The 21,872-nt window shown below is 40.6% G+C and overlaps 2 protein-coding genes across 2 annotated transcripts in view; one reads left to right on the top strand and one right to left on the bottom strand.

Annotated features, from left to right (window-relative positions):
- ERI3 (ERI1 exoribonuclease family member 3) overlaps nt 1-1,159 on the top strand; it is a 249,715-nt gene extending 248,556 nt beyond the window's left edge. The window contains exon 8 of the mRNA XM_081322277.1: nt 509-1,159. Coding sequence (XP_081178403.1) covers nt 509-591 — 83 coding nt within the window. The 3' untranslated portion in view covers nt 592-1,159. The remainder of the gene's footprint in view (nt 1-508) is intronic.
- Nucleotides 1,160-4,897: 3,738 nt separating this feature from the next.
- The window catches only part of DMAP1 (DNA methyltransferase 1 associated protein 1), a 44,011-nt gene continuing 27,036 nt past the window's right edge, over nt 4,898-21,872 (bottom strand). The window contains exons 10-12 of the mRNA XM_081322275.1: nt 11,055-11,127; nt 10,036-10,319; nt 4,898-5,210 (exon numbers count right to left, since the gene is read on the bottom strand). Coding sequence (XP_081178401.1) covers nt 5,151-5,210; nt 10,036-10,319; nt 11,055-11,127 — 417 coding nt within the window. The 3' untranslated portion in view covers nt 4,898-5,150. The remainder of the gene's footprint in view (nt 5,211-10,035; nt 10,320-11,054; nt 11,128-21,872) is intronic.

Here is a 21,872-nt window from a genome sequence, read left to right as displayed (position 1 = left end):
AATAAAATGTTGATTGGATGGAGGAAAGAGCAAGGAAATGAGAGGCCAAGATGGTTCACGTACATTGTAGTGAAGATTTCATAGCTGCCATTTTTTTAATATTTTCATACTTCCTCTATTTTCCCTCGTGCTAGACAAAATGTGCACTGTTCAATTCGTTTAGAATTTGCCCTGCTTCATTGCATGCTTTGTATAAGTGCTGAATCATAGTAATTGCTAGTTATTCTTTTCAATTGTTTCAATTATTGCTTTCTATTGTGATGTCTGGGCAAAAGGCAGGATATCAGTAATCGTAATACTCATGTTTAAATGGCAAGATGCTCATACAGGCTTGAGTAATTTTACAGGTAAGGTCGTGCGTTGTGGCATGTTAGGAACATACTTTTCTCAGTGAAGCATTTTGCATGCCTCTCCCACTACACTTAGATTGCTGCAGACATGCCTGGTTTTTTTTTCCTTAACCCACAAATGAAATTTGTTCTTTTGTGTTTTCTTCTCTGGATCTTAGATGACTGCAAGAACATTGCCAACATCATGAAGACACTGGCTCACAGAGGGTTCATCTTCAAGCAGACCTCCAAGCCCTTTTGATTTCTGGGGCCGGCCGGACAGGGCTGCATGCGGCCGGCTCCTGCTACATGGGTGCGATGGGCTGGAGCATTCGAATAACAGAAAGAGGACAGAGGAACGAGCAACCCCACGACTCCGTCAGTTTTGCTGTTCTGCCAGTAGAGGCTGTATATATGGAACTGGATTCTCTGTGTAGGCCTGAAGTGACTCCCTCTCTAGGGGCAGCTGCCTGCCCGGCCTGGTCCAGCCTGCAGCCCCCTAGGGCGCTTGCTCCACATGGTTAGAGACGTAGATTGTTTTCCCTTTTGTTGGCTTCTGATTCCCCTTGGCGTCTTTCTCTCTCTTTCTCTCTTTCTCTGCTCACAATTGCGCCTGTAGCAAGACCGTGGTGCTATGTTCTGGGCACTTGCCCTCTTTTATTTTGAGTACACTATCTCAAGAGCTGCGGTCAAGCCCCTCTTCTGTGTGAATCTGTTACTGTGTCTCCTGCGTGTCAGCTAAATATTGACTGAGCAGCATCCAGACAGTCCCCTTTCTTCAGCAGCCTTCTGCTCGTTCCCTTCCTGATTTAAATAAACACTAAGCCCCATCCCTGGTTCCTCCTGTATGTGATTAAGGAAGCTCGGCTCTTTCTGCTCAAGGTGAAGTGCCTGTATTCCATGCCCACTGAAAGCCACCTATATCCCTGGGATTTCATTCAGCAGGGGCTATTACATGCTAGAGCATCCTGGTTGATGCTCATCCGATGTGCAGCACTTCTTGCATCCAGATCTCGCGTTGGTGCATCCTCAGTATGTCAGGGGCCCTATTTAAGTGGGTTTTTTTTTGTGCTTGCACATGATGTAGTATGCAGTCCATTGCGGGCAGTGGACATGCCCAGTACTGCTTGTCCAGCCAAGGAGTTGTATTCCCAGCTCAGTACACTGTAGCAATCTGCATAAGGATTGAAATCTCTGTTCTTTTCCCTTTACAATCGGACTTCCCTTTTCACTATGGCTGAAACCAGTGTGTTGCCTGAGAGATATGGCCTACTCTTCCCTCCAGTTCCCAATGCCCTGCATCAGTATAGGAGGAGGAAGAACAACCTACTTCTTCTTCTCTAGCTCAGTATTTTCCTGACAGAATATCCTTCCCTGGCCCTTGCTGAATGGTCCCCCAGGGGCATAGGCTCCAGCTGCCATCAACTTGGGAGCCGCATCAAGAGGGCTCTGCTCCTACAGCAATCGGGCTGTGAGCTGATACAGGCACTGGGCCTTCCCAATAATAATGCATGGTGTGTGGATGTTCCAGCTGAACCCAACCTGACCTCTTCATTGGCTCGTTACTCCCATCCTTGCTGTAAATGTGCCACATGAATAAAGTTTGGGGGAAAGGAACCTGGCTCTTATGTGCTGCAGGGTTGTGGGCATGGCCTTGCCAGCTGCAGTAGCTCTTACTGGGTGTATTGCCTCCTCCTCCTAAAGCCTCTTTAAATACAAAACGGCAGTTTCTGCATAGATATTTGCTTCATTCTCAAACATATTTACATTCAGAGTATTTTTTTTTTACAAATACTTAGCTTATCTATTTCCTTAGTTCTTCAGTAGGAGAGACTATGAGAAAAGGAACTACTACTCTTTTACTATTCATGTTCCTGTAAGCAGACTTCTTCTTTCAGCTCCTGCCTTGTGCTTTTGAAGAAGGGGAATGGCGATAGGTAGTGGGAAGACACTAGTATGAAGTCTAGGCATCAGGCAACAGTTTAAAAAAAAAACCACCATGAAATTATTAAAGGGCTTTTGTGTGAAATGAGAATCTTGAGCTGGCAAATATTTACACCTCATTTCTAGCTCATTGCACAATCAGGGATAATTTGTACATGGGATATATTGGTTCTGGGACAAGAAATGAGAGAGCAAATTCCCTATCTTAAATATACAAGAAAAATAGCATAAGATTATATATACTGCTAACAGCTGGTCATTGATACTGCTTATACACAGTACAGGTAGTCCTTGACTTACGAACACAATTGAGCCCCACATTTCTGTTGATAAGTGAGTTTTGCACCATTTTATAACCTTTCTTGCCACAATTATTGACTCACTACAGTTGTTAAGTTAGTAACACGTTAAGTGAATCTGGCTTCCCCATTGACTTTACTTGTCAGAGGGTCACAAAAAGGTGATCACATGACCCCAGGCATTCGTAAATACACGCCAGTTGCCAAGTGTCCGAATTTTGATCACGTGACCATGGGGATGCTAAAATGGTTGTGTGTGAAAAATGGTCCCAAGTCACTTTTTTCAGTGCTATTGTAAGTTCCAATGGTCACTGAATGAACAGTTCGTATGTCCAGGACTACCTGCACGTATTTTTTGCACCAGTTTCAGAAATACACAATATGCAGTACAGCTAGGGCAAGAACTATAGGTTTTTAAAAAGCAATAATTCAGTTTTAAAGTAGTCAAACACTGAAGGCCAATGATTGCCAAACATTTGTTGATTGCTACATGAGATCTGATTTGGGGAACAATGATAAATGGATGACCGGAAACTTCAAGTACATGAAGAACATACTGAATGGTTGTTTAGAGTCAGTGTTCGTAGAATCAAATGATTGATTAGACTCTCTGCTCTTTTTTACCTCCATGATCTATTATAGTTTTCCAGTAGCCTATGGCAGCATTCCTGTAGATGATTTCACCAATAGAGATAGAAGAGGGCAGTAGCATATGAGCCCATGACAGGCCATGTTTCCTCCCTTCAGACCAGTCCATCTTTACTTTGCAGATGTTGCCCTCCAAGGCACTAGGGAATGTAACCAAGCCTCTTCCTTCTCAGGTTAGGGGCTCAGGATCAAAGGTCACAGGGATTTTAATGGCTCCCTCTGTGTAATCACCTGATCAGTTTTATTGATTCAGTGTCGATGGAGTCATCTAATTAGTTTTCTATGAAAACGAAGAACTTGGCCTTTGACCTTTCTTTCTGCCAGCAAGAATGTAAATCAAAGGGCGTTGTCATGCACTATTGATTCCCAGTTGCACTTGAGGGGAAAAGGAGGCAAGCACATGAGTTAGGCCTGACAGCTGCAGGCCAGGGGTGTCATAGTCCTCTTTTGACTCGTATCTGAAAGAAGATGAATATTCAAAAGGGGAGGGGAGGAAGCAGCTTTCTATGTAGCAACAGGGACATCCAGCCATTAAAAAGTCAGGAAGCTGGACCTAGCTTTTCAGGCATAGCATACCAGGGTCTATAGTGTTGATTTATTACTAAATATTTGAGTTTCCTATAGCCCAGGCAGGGCTAAATCACACGGCCATGAGTTCCTCCATTTCCAAAGAATATTCTGAGTATATTCTGTGTTAGTAACAAAACTAGGAATTCTTTAATCCATGTGAATTATGCATAAATACAGGTGGTTTCTATTTTGCATAATTTATTCTACTAAGAAAATACTATTAGTAGTTTTACTAAGAACCTCTCTGATAACTGGACCTCTTATTTCTGGCTTTGGAGTTCTCACTTTACTTAATTCTCCTAACCAAAGCTACTCCCAACTATGGGATAATAATGGTTTGGTGTTTTTTTAACTAACCAGCATTTATTTAGCTCACTGCTTTAGAGGAACTGACACAACTGTCACACCAGACAGCAATTTTAGATGGTACAAATGAAAATTGGACCATCAACAGCATTACAATAAAAATGAGATCTTCACATTTCTCAATATCTATGCAGCACAAAGAGGGATTTGCTTCTCAGTAAATAGAAAGGATTGCGCTGTGAGGAGCCTTACTAACAATTATTTCATAGTAACCAGAAATCCCAACCCACTTAGAGGGCATCAAGTTAGAAATGGCTGAGCCAATGTTTTATGTAAAGGTACTTACACACTAATCTGACAGTGGACGCTATAATTGCAAAAGGAGTCTCTTTCAGTCCAGCAGAGAATGACCCTAAAAATAATGGTTATTGCAGTGTATATTTGCCTCACCAACTGCCAAGGGGGTAAAAATTCTGTTTTAATGCCGAATTTAGACGCAGGGACTCTGAATTAATAAGCAAGTTTTCTTTAACAAGATGAAACCTTGGGAGGACAATTTAGGTTGTGTGTATTCTATAAGCTGGCCTGCTAAGCCACAAAGAGACATATGCCAAGTTTATGAGAATGGGAGGAAGCAGTTAGAATTACTGCTCAACCAGGGGTCAGTTTTCTCCATTGATAATGTGATACATGTCTACCATAACTTCAATTACACAGCCCATGCCCATTCCAGTACAAAACTCCTGTTGACAAAGGGTCTATCCTCCTACATTTCCCTCTCAATGACTACTGATTCTGGAACAAGAGATTATGGATTCTATATTTACATCAACATTTACAAAACTCAGGAATAGGAAAAATATACAGCAAAATCACAGCAACAATCAATTCAAGATTATGAGCTCAGCCTCTTCTTTACCAGGGCAGTAAACACCCTCTTTGTGATGTAAGCAAAGGCAAACATAACGGTCCCTGCTACAGTATGGGGAGACATATCCTTCTTGCAGTCAGTAATTTGGTCCTCCAAGATGCTGAACTTGGATCATCATGGTGTTCATGGCTTCTTCACTTTCTTGACAGATGAGGAACTGGAAGCAGATTCCCTGCGCTTTCTCTGTTCCAACAAGAAACAAATGAGAAGCGGAAGAGGAGTCAGTTTCTCAGGCAAAAATCCCTGATTCAATTAAAAACCTTGCAAAACAAAACAAAAAAACCCCCCTGACATATATTCAGGCAGAAAATGCAGGAGAAAGCCTTACATATAGATCCTATGTAGTTAACATAACTTACTTGAGGCTATCCCCAAAAAGAGGGAGCCAGTTGGTCATTACAGTGGCATGAGAAAAAGAACATTTATAATTCTGATAGACAAAGCCATAGCATGAAAACTATGGTTACGTGTGCCTTGTATATACTGGATAATGGGGGGAACATATGACATCAGCTTGCTTAAAGACAGGGGACACCACACATCTGCCAGGCGCATAATTTCCTTGGATGATCCATGTTCTCCCCCTTAAGCAAACTGCATTTCCAAAGGATATAGGAATTCTACTTCCGCTGTCCTAGCAGAGGTTGTAGATATTTCATTTGGATTACCAAGTGCCTAAAATAATAATTCAGTTGTTCAACAACTTGAAATCAAGAGGCCAGTGGAAAGAAACTGAACGGTTCATTGATACAACCAAGGATTATAGAGCATCTTAATGAATGAATGAAAATCCTTTTCTAAAGAAAATCAGGGACTGTAATCAAGAAGAGAAGAAAATTGTAATTAGGTCTCTTGGAACATTCATTCATTCCCACCTAGGCTTGTTTTAAAAGTCTGCAACATAAATGATTAAGAACTTCAGTAAATAAAAGTCCATCCTCCCAATTTTTTCCCCCAATCACGTCTGGTTCTTGGAGACTGCCTGGTCAAGTCCTTGCAGTTTTTCTGACAAGATTTTTCTGAAGTGCCTGGCCTCTGCCTCCTTTCTAGGGCTGAAACTGAGTAGCCCAAGGTCACACAGCTAACATTATGCCTAAGGTGGAACTAGAACTCACAGTCTCCTGGGTTCTACCCTGATACCTAACCACTACACCAAACTGGCTCTCATCTTCTGGATGAGAGAACCTATTTCTTAGGAATGCATAATCCTATTCTCTGAAACAGCAGAGTCCTGGTGGACTCAACAAAGCGGCCTTTTATTATTTTGTTGTTGAAGTGGTACCTGCTAGCATTTGAGGAAATGAGATCAAAAGATATGCTTTAAATAGCCAGCACAATCTGAAAACAAAGGCATGGAAACTTCAGAGCTACTCAGTGAGGCTGCTGAATTAATGGGGATGAGTGCATGTGTTTGATAATCTTGATATGGCAAAAGAGCGATCTTTCAAATATGTCACAAATTCATATCAATCACCTTCCCTAGCTTGGCTTTTCTGTCGCTATGGGCGAAAACGAAAAGTGCTTAGGAAAAAAAAATGTTCTACATTATAATTTACAAGAATCTGGGAGCCTGCCTCGCCGTTAATGGAAAGGAATTATTTTAAAATGAGAATACATACATCCCCCTCTCCCACCATGAGAGAGGCACACATTTCATAGAGACACACGAGTGAGTTTTTCTAACTCCATCCTTAAAGGAAAGATTTTTGATGTTAACAATGTAACTTTGCACTTTCAAGTAGGCTCAGAAAACAAGGAGCCAGCAGGAGTTCAGATAAAGGCAGCTTAAAAGTCAAATGATTGTAACTCTGAACCCAAGACTTCTTAGAGGCAAGGTCCTTTCGTTTCCCCATTAATAGGCTGACTTGTGAGCCTAGGAACAAAGAGTGCTGATGTGAGGAATTCTGAGGAGAGTCAACTCATTATGGATGGGCAAGTAGAGTCTGAGTTGTGCAAATCAAAGGCCCTAATCTGGAGTAACTGGCTGTACTTGTGGCTTGGAACTAATTTGTTCCAAGTTATAACTCACCTTTTGCCCCTTCAAGGCCTAAAGCAACATCCTTTCTAGGTCATCCAGAATGAGGGAGAAAAAGACCTTCATTGGGAACCTTGTTGAAGTGAACCTTGTTCCCGACTAAAAGGAAAAGTCACCCTCAAAATGTTGACCTCCAGCCAGCTGAAATCCCCGACAGCAAGCATGTATGGCTTAATCTGACAATGCAGGTCACCAATTGGTCAGGAACTATTCCATTTTAAAAGTTTTAGGTTGGAGAGGAAGTGTTGTCAAGTGACGAGAACAAGGAAAAATAAAAACCAGAACTTTTAGACTATATAATCCAGATAAATTTGAATGCCTGCTTCAGATGTTGTCTGGACCAGGGTGTTTCCACTCCATGCCTCTGATGAAACAGACTGTAATCCATGGTTATATGTAGCAATAAATATCTTTGGTAAAAGAAGGGTCTTTGTTTTACTCGGAAGACAAACAGCTAAATATTTAGAATCCCAATCACGCCACAGATAGATGTAAAAGACAAATAGTTCACAGCCACCATCTGTCACTGAACATTTGGCAATGTGAACTATACTTTACTTCTACTGCTTAAATTCACTCAAGACTCAAAACGTAACCAGGATAAGAACCCACTGCCATGGCCATCATACTCTAACCATAACTAGCTTCCACGTTTAAAAATGGCAAAACATTTGGGGGTTTTGACAGTGGGACAATCATCAGTAACTGAGTTAAGGAATAAACACATGTCCATCATCCAACAAAAAATAAAATAATAAAAATAACAAAAAATAAATTAAAAAGAAGAAAATGGACCACTAGGTCCTTTTCTACCATCAGTTGTTTATGTTTCTATTTGCTCATTGAGATCTATTTCATTCAATAGTCTATTTGTTCACTCAAATCTTATGAAATATACTGTCAGTATTATAGGTAGTCTTCGTTTAGCAACACTAACTGGGACTGGAATCTGTCATTAAGTGATATGATTGCTAAGTCAAAAAACCACATGACCCCACTACTTAGCAGTTCCGGCCGTTCAAGTTGCCATTGTTAAAAAAGAACTTTATGGGTTATTAAATGAAGATCTTGCATAACCATAATTTCCAACTTCTTGCCAGCTTCACATTGCCTTTACTTCTGGGAAGCCCACGGGGAAAGACATAAATTGCAATCGTGTGACTGCAGGACATCACAACTTCTATATGAGGTTGTAACTATCGCCTGTAGTAACTTTCTCCCACACCAATGAATACATATTCTTTTTACAAAAAAAATATATAAAAAAATAAAAATCAAGCTGGTTTCAATATTAGGAACCGGCCATCTCCTCAGCGTTATCTCCAGACTAGGTGCCAATCTTACAGAAATAAGTCCAAACAATTGGACTCATGGTGCTTACCTAAAGTAAAGCCCAAAATGCAGGTGAAATATGTTAAGTCTCTGCAACATGCTATCTAAGTAACCGAATGGACATCCAGGGACTATTCTTTTCCCAAAATTCATAAAGGAAAACTTTTCCAACCAATGCACACCTCTCTCCATCCTGAAAATAACAGCAAACCTTCTTGAGCTGCCCCCTCTTGTTGGGTGGAATTTCTTTCCTTTCCAAAGATGGTGTAAAGTGGTCACAGTGTGAATGCGTTTGACCTTTTGTCTTGAACTAATCTAATTGTGTCGTCTTTGTGTAACCAGCTGGTAAAGGTCAGAGCTGTATTTAACAGGGGGGCCCTTTAGGTACCAAACTTGCCTTGCAGTGAATTAACTAGATTATATTTCTTTCAAATACATCACAGTCCAGATCATGTTAACCCTCTTGGTGCTGTTCTCTCTGTTCCTGTTCCAAGTCCGGAATGAGAAAATAAAGTGCCATACAAGAGTCCAATATTTTGTAATAGAAGATTGCTATACAGAAAAAAAATGGCTTGGTATTGGATAGATAAGAACTGATTGTGAGAATGGCTAAAACCCAGACATGGATAGGATTTTGAGTTTCCCCAAAACGGTAGGGCAGTGTTGCTCAGCAACATGGTTTAGACCATGGTGGAGAACCTTGACTCTTTTATGACTTGTGAGCTTCAACTTCAATTCTTGGAGTTGAAGTCCACAAGTCATAAAAGAGCCAAGGTTCCCCACCCCTGGTTTAGACCATTCCCAGGAGTGCCTTCTATCCTCCCCCTAAAAATGAGCTGCTACATAAAATTCCAATTTAATCCCTTAACATTTTGTAAAGAGTATGGCATGCCATTATGCCAACGCACTGGATAGCTGCACTACAATGAGCAAGAAAGGAGTAATGGCTAGCTGACTAATCGCCTGATCACAAATGTAACTAATAACTCATTGACCCCATTATATTAAAGTTTGTATCTTGGAATTTAAACTTAGCAGTTGGAGATTTAACACCATGTCAGTTTAAAGAGCAGGGTGATAAGGCCCTAGATTGAATGGGGGGCGGCATTTGGAGTACATTGCATATACTGAATGAAGCATCCTGGAAGTCTGTCCTTGAGAAAAACATCCATGTATTTATGATGTCATCAGATGAACCAGGTTCCAGGGGCTCATGACTGCATGGCAAATGGCTCCCTTCTTGCTTAAGGTTCAGCAAGCAGTTCTTGGGCAGACAAGAAACAATGGATGGAAACTAATCAAGGAGAAAAGCAACCTGGAATTAAGGAGTGAGAAGAATTAACCAGTGGAACAACTTGGCCTTCAGAAGTTGTGGGTGCTTCATCACCACAGGTTTTTAAAAAGAGACCGGACAGTCTCTTGTCTGAAATGGCATAGGGTCTCCTGCTTCAACGGGGTTGGACTAGAAGACCTCCAAGGTCCCTTCCAGCTCTATTTTGATTGAATATCGCCAGAGTGAGAATAAGCCTCTTTCCCAAAGGCCCAACATTCTGTTATTTCAAGTAGCTCCCCAAAGGCTGTATCATCAGATGATAAAAACCAGGCAATGGCAAAAAAAAAAGAATATCGAATAATACTCACTGAATTAGGTGTGAGGGGAGCTCCCACCACGTCAATGATCTGCTCCTTGCTGTCACCCTTGCCTTCTTCTGTGCACAAGCCTGACTGTCCATCGGGATGTGAGCCACCGTCGGTGCTGGGTCCGGTGCTACCTGCTTTGGCTAGTGCCTCATAGCGGTGGCGCAGCATCTGCAGCTCATATTCACAGTTTGCAAAGGCTTGCTTGAGCTCATATAGTAGCACCAGATCACTGCGCAACTCGTTGAACATCTGAACAATTTCTTCTGTTGGCATCGGGTTCAAATCTAGGCAAAGCAGGAGAAGAAAGCTAAATGAGGGAGACCCAGAACCTGTTTTCAGCTGTGTGGTTGCTGTAATCTTACTTTATTTTTAGTCGGCTAGAGAAATAAACCCAAACTCTATTGCCCAGGTCATTGGCCATACAAGGAATTTGCCTTCAGGCCAAGCTTCAACAGTATGAGAAGAGGATTTAGATACTGGTTCATCTTGCAAGGAAGGCACTAACTGAACACTCAGTTCATTATTCAAGGTAACTGCTAGAGCCAAGGGTTCCTAGACTCAATGACTCAAGGAGGCTCCTATTCTCTGGATGTAAAGGTAGTTGATACGAGGCAACTATTTGTGCTTTGGAGGAATTCACAATATTCCAGATAGACCCTTGTTCTGACCCTGTACGATCTGTCCAAAATGATAGCTGCAAGGTACTAAAAGGGGGTCAGAGATTTTGGGGCAATGGTCACTGACTCCTTCCTTTCCCTACATGAGAGAAGACGACAAAGACTATTCTAATACTTTTCTACTGGAAAAGTTTTTTTTTTAAATCTAATGCATCATCTTTGGGTTTTTACCCTTCCTTTTTTCCCCTTAAACAAAATACATATTATTTTTCAAATCCATTCACATATAGTGTTAGCGAAGGAACTGGCTACATTACTAGGGGGGAAAAATAGCCCATCTTGACTACAAAGGCACTGCTCCGTGGCTCTCTCCCTCTCCCTCTCCCTGCCCTCTTTACTCACCTACTCCGAGTTCCATCAGCATCTGCTCCAAGGCTTTAATCTTCTTCTGTCCCACGGAGCTTGGCAGTTTCATCTGGAATACAAAGGTAACAGCCACACAGCTCTGAGCTAGCCCTCGCTCACAGCCGCCTAGTTCAAACGGCACGGGAGCTTTGCTTTTTTACGGTGCATAGGGAAGAAAGCGAAGCAAAGAAAGAAAGAGAAAAGGGAAATCAAGTGCTGAGAACCAGAGGCAGAGAGAAGGCCTGAAAGTTTGCAGACTAGGGCCAAGGGCAGGGACTGCAAAGGCTGCTTGCAAGGGCTTGTCAGTTCTCTAGGCACCAAGAAGCAGAGATGTGCAGCTTTACAGCTTCCATGGGTGACTGAATTAACAACAAAAGTTCTGCTCCGCTTGGCACCCTCTCCTGCAGTGCCCTGACCATCAAAGAGCTCAATTACACAGTAGCTAATGTGTGATGCTGCCCTACTTTACTTGCTCTTGCCAGCCTGATTAGGCTCACGCACTAACAGACTTCCTTCTTCCTTTACCTGCTGAGCCCAGAGCCGTGGGATTCATTTACAGAGCCGGTTTTCTAACAAAAGATGCAAAGAGTCACAAAGCATGTACACTCTTACTCAATTCATAGAAGTATGAACATACGTTCGCGTTAGAGCCAAAGAGGGCACAAAGTAGGGGCTGGAAACCTAGGCTTGGCATGAGATCATACTTAGCAGGGACCCTCGTGCCGCAATTCGATGGACAGGAGCTCAGAAAAAGTGCTGAAGATAAGAACGTAAGGATAAAAGCAACTGCAGATGACTGAATGGCTCACTTCACGATGGTTTATTTTTAGATGTTAATCACTACTACCTCTTTTTTTACCCAAATCTCTCAAAGTGGCATAGTTATTCCTTTGGAAGTTAATAATTGTATAGCTCAAAATTTGGGAAGGCTCTGGAAACAAGTTTTCTACCACCTGATTCAATAAAACCTAAAAGATCAGTGGGCTTCAATATGGTTTACCTTTCTATCAAGCATAAAGCTCACATCCCTTAGCTGATAGCAATCCTCTGTCAAGTATTAACCCATCAACCTGTTGAGTATTATCAGCGAATTATATGTTCCGTATGCTTTATGGAAATTCCTGGACTAGTTAAGATGCCATAAAGTCTTGGGGGGGAAAAAGATGACTGGATTCTAAGCATGTCAAGTCTACCTGGAATCAGTACTGTAATTATCATAAAAAATATACAAGCTGGCCCAAGTTGCCTCTACAAGTAGGATTTTAAATCAGTCTTTTATTAGATCTCTACAGAGATGTTTTAGATGAAGCTTGGTATCTTCTCCATTAAGCCATAATTACTCCTGCTTTTTAACCAGCTTTATAGTAACATTTCTATGGTCAGATGCAGGAACTTTCAGGAACTACTTATCTGATATAGTACAGACACCAGAATAGTCTAATCTCCATGTCTTCTAACTCCAACATTATTTAAAGTTTGCATTTATTCATCAGTTGCAGACTTTTGACACTTTGCAATTTGATTACGCCAAACTAGCCAGGAGATATATTTCAACTTCAAATTTCAAACTCCATTTCAGAATCGGGTAGCATATAAGGATTTTTTTGTTAGCATTGCTCCAAAGTTTTATAACAATAAGTAGAATAATCTCAGTCTTAGTTACATACAGCAGGCAGGAATTTCTCCTCGTTAATTATAATAAGGCCAAAATGAAGATTTTTGATAAAATGTCTTCAAATCATACATGGCATATAGACCTGAATATTATAGATCCAGTTACAAATATTTGCAAGGGATTATATTCTTTGCAACAGGTTTATGGAGGGTGCAAGAATACCCATTGTAATGCAACAGATACACATTATTCCTAACTAAAGGTGGACATTATATCTCAGCAGCTATCAAAACCATAAAACTTCAGCTTCATTGCTGTCTCAAGTCTGTTCTTACCAAAGTGGAAGAGGTCTAATCAAAATTTCTTCAACCACTGTTTCCAGTAGCTTCCTGCATGACAAATTCAGCATCACAACTGGAAACAGAACTGGGGATGAACCTAGAGCTTGGACTTTTTTTTTTTTTGATCAACTACTGATTTAAGCTAAGCTTGTTATTCATAAGGTTCATAATTTCTCCTTTTGCTAGATTATTATCAGCCCATGTGGCATAGAAAGGTAACCTCTAAATTGGCTTCATATAGCTTCATCCAATGTTTTATTACCTCTGAGGTTGGAAAAGGTTAAACAAAGCATCAGACAAAACATTTCAGTAAGATCATCAACCAAATTTAGCTAAGTTAAAAGGTATCACCTATCCCAGTGGAGTTTTGAATCTTTTCAAACCAAGCGCACACCCCTAAGATATTTAATTACTCTAAGGCAGCATAGGGCCTGTATTAGCTTGTCTTAATACTGTGCAATTGGCAATCTAAGAAGGCAGATATAGTAATATATGGAGGAACTCACTTGTCCTATATTATAGTGCAAGAGAAATTGAGACTTTAATACATATGTTACTGTAGTATTTATTTTAGCAAGGCCATTGTGCTGGCTATATTGTAGCAGGCAACCTGGGTTGTATTCTACATTCTAGGAGCCTTTAACCTTTTGCTTTATTCTTCTATTACTGCAGTGGTTTGAATTTTGCATATACTCAGACGGTATCCAGCATCAGGATAGAGATAGGCCTGCCATATTCCCAGCCCATTACACTTCAAATTTTGGGGAGAAAGAATCTCAAAAACTTTGCAACTTCTCTCAACTTCTATTCAGAGATATATTTTAGAAGTGATTCACAATAGCATCTTTCATAGTTATTCTTGGAGCATAACACAAAGACTCTACAGTCCCATTACACAGGTTTCATATGAATGTACCAGTACATAATAGTGACATCATACTGAGAAGAGAGTGTAAAAAAAACCTATGTGGGTCCACACAAGCACACAATTACTATCACGTAAGACCAAAAATGAGGTCAAGTCCATCAGCTTCGCTCTGAACCTCACAATGAGAAAGGCTAACAGCTGCCGCAAGCATCCACTTTTACTTAAGAAGCTCCATCCAGCTACAAACAGAATTCTGATTTTCTAGGATTCCAAACCTACCTGCTGAGAAGGGCCTTTAACGCAGATCATTTCCCCCAACTTAACACAGAAACAATGCAAGCAGAAATGAGAAATTGGGAAGTGATGGCAGAAGCCAGTGGGTTTCTTCTCGTTCTGCCTTCAGATGAGATGGGGTGTAGAAGCAGAATGCTGACATAGGGGGGATTCATTAATCTAAATTTGGGGGGAAAGATGCAGTACAGGTATGTGTAGCTCAGTCCTATGATCAGCTACAACAAGAAGAGTAAAAATTTTACTTCTGTTGGCTGCCAACGAAAAATTTATATAGATTTTGTATCTACAGTCTTAAAACTCAGGCTTGCTACTTTCTGCCAAACGTTTGGCGGTAGAAATAATATCCTCCTAGTACAGGGGTGTCAAACTCAATTTCATTGAGGGCCACATCAGCATTGTGGTTGCCCTTGGTGGGCCGGGTGGGCATGGCCAGGGTGGGCGCGGACTACTGGATGGGCGCAGCTGGAGTGCGTATGGCCTACTGGGTAGGCATGGCCAGCTCTACATCATTGGCATCAAGGGTGCCTATGGGGGCTTGAGCAGCAGTGGGACAGATCTGGGGGTCTCTGGCAGAAGGAGGGTCTCTGGGCCAGGGCCAAGGCAGCGGGGACCGTTTCCTCACTGTTTCCAGGATGGCTTCGGGGGCCACATGAAACCACTTCGCGGGCCGGATCCGACCCCCGGGCCTTGTGTTTGACATGTCTGTCCTAGTATGTGTGCTTCTCTCCCACGCTGGGTCCGCCAATCTCTATTTTTTTTCCACATCTCTACATTTTCTGCCAGACACAAGCTTTCTTGTAGCAGTACCTTGAACTTTCTGAGCTTCTCCAATCTTCTCTAAACTAAATGACAGCATAGGGAGGAGGCCAGCAAAAGTTAACAATGGAATGTGAAAGCTTCACTTTCCTATTACTTTGTTTGATTTTATTATTCCTAACCACTTAAATATGGAAACGCCAGCATTCTTTCCAGTAAATGCCATAGGCTCATAAAAACATTACAGGTAGTCCTTGACTTACGACAGTTCATTTAGTGACCGTTTGAAGTTACAGCGGCACTGAAATAAGTAACTTATGAGCGTTTTTTCATACTTACAACCTTTGCAGCATTCCCCATGGTGATGTGATCAAAATTCAGACACTTTGCAACTGACTCGTTTTACGACGGATCATGTGATCATGGGATCACCTTTTGCGACCTTGTGACGGGCAAGGTCAAGAGGGAAGCCAGATTCACTTCACAATTGTGTTACTAATTTAACACCTGTGGTGATTCACCTAACAACAGCGACAGGAAAGTTGTACAATGGGGCCAAAGTCACTTAACAAATGTCTCGCTTAACAAGAGAAATGTTGGGCTCAATTGTGGTCGTAAGTCAAGGACTACCTGTATTTTATCTTCCTATCCCATTTGAAAGTCTTGCCATGTACTGACCAAGGTATCCCCATTTATCTTCTTTTGTTTCCAGCTCTCAGGACTAGTTTCATTACATAGCTCTCTGGATCCAGCAGGAGTTTAGAGCACTGGTGGATCAAAGTCACTACAAGAGTGAGCTACAAATCAGGAAGTTTCAAATTCAAAAGTTATTGATACCATAGAACAGTGGTGGCGAACCTATGGCACGTGTGCCAGGGGCGGCACTCAGAGCCCTCTCTTGGCCACACCCACCCATTCTGCCATGACCACAGCCATGCCCACCCAGTGCCACGCCCACACGGCACCCAGCAATAAATAAGTGGGTTTTGGGTTGCAGTTTGGGCATTCGGTCTCTAAAAAGTTCGCCATCCCTGCCATATAATGTTAATTGGGCTTTTGTCTTACTTCTTCCACAAATTTGGATATGTTCTCTCTTGTAATTTTTTTCAAACATACTAAAATAAAATGGAGAAAGACACAGAAAAAATGTCCCTCATAAGCCAACCGGAGTTTTACCAGTGGTAAACGATTCCCCTTATCTAGGCAATAAAATGGAAGACTGACAGCCCAGGAAAGACACTTGCATAATGCCTTCATGTTAGCAAAGAGCTGAAGTGATATGGATGGATTTATACATGTTAATAGAACACAGAAGATATATAGGGACAACTGAGAAGAAATGTTACTGTTTGAATTGGCTTTGGAAAACATCAATTAAGCTTCCCTTTAATTTTGGGGGAGGATTTGGCCTGTGAATATTAAAGCTCCATTGGCTTCTTCAAGCAAGAGTATATTTTAATTTTACCATCATTAAGAAAACGTTATGATTTATGTGACTGCTGCTGGACTAATATCTTTAAAATTTAGCTGGCTAAGCCAATTTATCTTTAAGACTGATGAAGGTTGATTGCTCTCTATGCAAAATGTATTAAAACTAAATGAGGAGTCTATTACTCACAGGGCGCTGATAATCTGTTAGGTAGGGTCCGTTAGCCTGGCACTCTCAATGGCGGGGAAGGCCCAATGCTCCATTCGCCTCAAGACCAGAAAGCACAAAGCAACTTAGACAGCTGCTGTTTGGAAAAGCTAATTTGACAAAAACAATAAGGCTTCTTACCAACAAACCTACGGACTTGCACGTTATACAGTTAAGGTGTTTTTCTACTGCTTTGAGAGCTGATTGTGTTGCTTGCTTGCTTTAGTGTTGGGGGTGGGGGCAACATACAATATCAATTTCTATATAAAACAACTCTGAATAACCTAATTTTGCAACAGCACTCCCATTCTGATATCTATGGAGTTCACTAAAACTCTGGAGTACTATATGTAGACCAAATTATAAAAAACTGTAATAACTGAAAAGAAAGGAATTACTTCATATTAAATTAAAATAACTACCAGACCCAGATCTACTGGACATACTGAAATACCCATCCAAAATAACAGTAGGAGCAAATATTTTGCTCTGACTGAATTTCGACAGAGGGAAAGAGTATGGTGTTAAACCATTATCACCGACCTCATACTTTGATCCAGTCTCACATTGTGATATGTAGCTATTAAGGTCTTCCAGACAATCGAAGTGCCAAGTCACAAAAAATTACTTCTAATCCCTCTGGGAAACTAAAATTGTTTAATACTTTAAGTAACAACAACACTGGAGACAGAGGTAGAGAAATTCTTGGGTATATAATATCCAAGTAAAAAAAAATCCAAGTGGTAGCCTCAACTATGCAATTAAATCTCCACCTCATTTTAAGTGAGGGGCGGAGTTTTGATTATCCAGCCATGGCTGCAATTTTGCCCTTTTTGACCAGCTCCCTCTGGATGCACTGGGCAAAAGTGCGTACAAAAACTCCCCCCCCCCCACACCATCCTTTGACAATTGATGGCCTAGCACAGGGGTAGGCAACCTTGGCTCTTTTATGACTCGTGGACTTCAACTCCCAGAATTCCACGAGTCATAAAAGAGCCAAGGTTGCCTACCCCTGGCCTAGCACATCTATCGACGGTCATCTGATACAATTGCTTTGACAATTCAACCTGAAGACTCTCCCAAAAGAACAAGAAAAATTAAAAATCCAGACGATAAGAAAAGTAGTCTAGTAGTTTTCTTAGAATAGTACCGCATTCTGAACATGCTAATTTACTAATAGCCAGAAGCAACCCCAGCAGAGTCAGAAGACAAGAAAAGGGTAGCTGCGGTTAAAGCCTCATTCCCCTTTAACGTGCCCATTAAAAGGATGGGGTTTCTGTTGTATGATCATAGTGCCATATTGACTTTTTTGACCGCTCCTGTAGAGACTCCTGCTATTAGCTATAATTTGGCTCTGTGGAGCATTCAAATTTGGTGATCTTTAGATTAGATAAGAGCAACCAGAGTAAATAAAATTTTTGAATGAACAGTCTGCTCCCGAGAGCCAAAAAACATGAGCTAGATTAGTGGAAAAGGAAAAACTTGTTATAAAGATAAGGCCAAAAAAAATAATTCTTTAAATGCTTTTATGCCAAACTTATTTCGATCAAATGGTTTAATTCATTATGGTATTCTACATTAGTATTTCAGTAGATACAGGATCTCCCATCAATTACAAAAAAAGATCCAGCGCTATTCTATTCTCGAATGTTGAGCTTTTCTGTTTCGGTAACTCTGAACGTTTACTCATCCGTATGAAGAACTGCACTACGTTATGACTGTAAAGGCTTGTCCACATCCTATAATCTCTAGTTTTAATTCTAAAATCATATGGGCTATGGGCAAGCCTTCACCGTTACAACGTAGTACAGTTCTTCATTCCTTTTCAGGACAAGAAAGGGTCAGATTAATATAATCTTTCAACTGGCTCATAGTGGCGGGAAAAATAATGAAACATGAAGCAGAATTGAAAATATACTGCTCAAAAAAATAAAGGGAACACTTTAAACAACACAATGTACTGTATTTAATAGTAGGATGTCTTATCTTGTGTTCCCTTTATTTTATTTTTTTGAGCAGTATATAAATCAATCTGGCAAAGATCTGTCAAAAATGTCAATGGAACCCAAAAGACAAGTCTGTGGCTTCCCAGATGGAATCAACCAATGACATGTCTGTATCCTGATCCCTTATCATTCAGCTCAGAACAGCCATTAGACAATGTGGTCTAATTGCACTTAAACTTACTGTGTTTGATTAACAACTATTACTTTTTTCACAATGCAACAAAGCACTTCTTGACAGCAGTTCAGTACAACGGGGGGAATACTTTCATTCTAAGTAAGTGCAATAGCCAACAGCTAACCTTCAGTCCTTCTTCTTTGTAACAATCTACCAGAATTATTTATTATTGCTCAGGTCCCCAAATAACCATGTGTCAAATTTTTAAAAAATGGATTGCTCAAGCTGAAGAAGTGATTAGCTAAGATCTTTTGGGTTAATATATTGTGGGTGCTTTCCTCCTCTGACAACCTCTCCCTGCAGCCCTCTTTGCAACGCCAGCTTGTGCTTATAATTATGCCAACTTCGCTTTTGATTTAAGGACTCTGAGTCTTTGTCCTCACTATAAACAACCAGTAAATGTATGAACTGTGCGGCAAGAGAAAAATAAATAAAAGGACAACACATCAATATATGAATCCAAGCCGCATGACTAGATGAGCAGAGAGATTTGCAGAATGGCAGCAGTCTGGAGGTTTCTCTTGCTTAGCTACCGGTGAAATACAAGCAGTCCAATAAGCAAAAACCTGAATGGTCCTAGGTTGACCCTAAGAATAATAAAGAGTTGTATCTGACTCACTTCCTTCTCCATCCCTCAAACTGGAAATGCTTGCAGTACTAGATCACGTTGTCATGGAAGGTAACATTACCCATCTCAACTAGAATAGGATAATAACTTTATTGTCACTCTGAGTGTACACTAATCGGCATGCATTAAAATGAAATTCCGTTGCACACAGCTCTCAAAGGGTCACCACCTCCAATATACATGGCATAAATGTGACAAAAATAAATAAACAAATAAATACAGAATTATGCATATACCCATACATATTATATGACAGAGAGAACACAGTCTAGTTCAGATTATGCATAGATGTGCATGGCGAGAAAAACGAATCTTGCGAGTTTACCAGACGGATGGCGTAGGGAACAAAGCTATTACACAGAATCGGGTAGTCCTATTAAAAATACTTCGAAACCTCCTCACAGAGGGGAGCAAAAGATCATAAAGCGGGTTTGTGGGGTCTCTAACAATGCTTTCTAAGCACATAGCGCTTATAAGCAGCATCCTGAATACCAGGGAGCGAGCTTCCTACGATCTTCTCAGCTGTCCTTACCAATCTCTGTATGGACTTTCTAGCTGAGGCTCTGCTGCCACCAAACCAGATAGTGATGCAGTTTGTTCAAGATGCTCTCAATCGTACCTCTGTAAAAAGTGGCCAGGCCAGAAGGAGAAAGATGTGCTCTCCTCTTACAAAGTAATTGGTCCACATTTCTACATCATTCGGAGGTAGTAATAATCTCCCCAGGGTTGGATTTTTATACTCTGTTAGCTACCCAGTTAGTTGAATTGCTCTTCATTAAAAGAAATTCTCAACTATGGTTTAAATTCCACAAAACAATCTAGGTCTCACTTATCCTGGAGGACATGAACATAAAAAAGGTAGATGGAGATGATCTACAAAATTCAAACCTAACCTTTTTGGGATTCACTATTATCATCTAAGACTGACTCTCAAAGTATGGTTTTTTAAAATCCACCAGGTTCTTCTCTGCCTCAGATTCTACACATTTACCAGCCAGAAGTCACTTTCCATCTCTTCACATGAGCTGACAGTCAGCTGGCAAAAACCTTATTGCCACCTCAACCCCAAACCTCCATATGCCCTGATACTTGACCAGTATCCCTCAGCTCTGCTTCCTCATACAAAGTTGACTGTCAGCTGATCAGAAAACATCTGCTCTTTCAATCAACACAAAACAGACTCCAATGTAAGATCTAACATTCAGAAATCTGATAAATGGGAACAGGTCTTGATCACAATTAACCGTGATCAGTAGGTGCTGTGTTAAGTGGATCTGTAATCTTGCACAAATAATCTGCTCATCTCTCACCTCTTCAGGCCCAGAGATTTCTACAGAAGGATATTCTTAAATTGGCAAATCTGTTAAAATGCTGCAAGTTATATAAAATAATTCAAACAAACAAACACATAAATAACTAACTTCTAGATTAAATTTTTTGGAACAACCAAATTTTGGCACCTCAGTTTCAACAGCCCTAAAATGCTTATGAAACTTCCAGCACATTTTAAATTGTCTCCATTTTCTCTCACACCAGCAGAGTAATTTCCTTTGAAACATAAAGTATGGAGTGACACAGCCTCTATTCAGATACGGGAATGAAATCATCAACAACATTAAGACATTTTCCCTTCCTTTATGTAATCCAACATCTGGCTGGCATTTCCTAATCACAGGTGCAAGTTCAGTACAGTTCTTTTCATGTTGGATTTTGGACAGCTATGCAAAGTATTTACCTTTATCGAGCTGTTCTTTCTCATGCCTGGAATCTGGAATGTTATTTTTATAATAACAATGCACTTGTAAGGAAATTCTTTCATTCACCCCTGATTTTATGATATGTAATTCTTGATACTGTTTTTTTTTTGCAAAAGTTATTTCAAGGCCTTGTTAAGCAGAAGTAATTCTGGCAAATATTCCTCTCCTATGATAGTTTTGTCATGAAATATGCCCAAAATGTTCAGCCAAATCCGAATTAAATGTTATTCAGAACTTCCCTTGCTTAAAAAAATCACACCTCACAACTGCACTATAAACAGAATTTATGAAACAAATGTAAACAACTCTTAGTAACAAATTTGATTAGAAAGAAATACATTGAAAAATACATCCAATCAAGTCTTACTGAAATTAAAGTTCATCATCATGAGCTAAGTGATAATTTCACACCTCAATCCTACTCCGTCCTATTCCACTCCATTTCATTCCAAAATTCAAAAAAAAGAAAAAGAAAAGAAAATATAACATAATCAAGGGCAACCCAGTCATTCAACTCCCAATCATTGCAACAGTTCAGTGTACTTAATACTCTGACCCATGCAACATCCCTGACTCAATGCCTGGGGGAAAAGCCAGGTCTTCAAGGCCTTATAAAAGGCCAACAGGATTGGAATCATACAAATTTTGGGGATTATCCAGAGGGCAAGTGTTGTGAGAGAGCAGACAGGCCTGGCAGAACCAACGAGATGGCACTGTTTTATTAAGGAGACTCACAGCA

This window comes from Vipera berus (assembly GCF_964194415.1).
Source record: "Vipera berus genome assembly, chromosome: 3".
Classification (NCBI taxonomy): domain Eukaryota; kingdom Metazoa; phylum Chordata; class Lepidosauria; order Squamata; family Viperidae; genus Vipera; species Vipera berus.
Note: the sequence above shows the minus strand (reverse complement) of the source record. Positions and strands in the feature narration are given on the sequence as shown.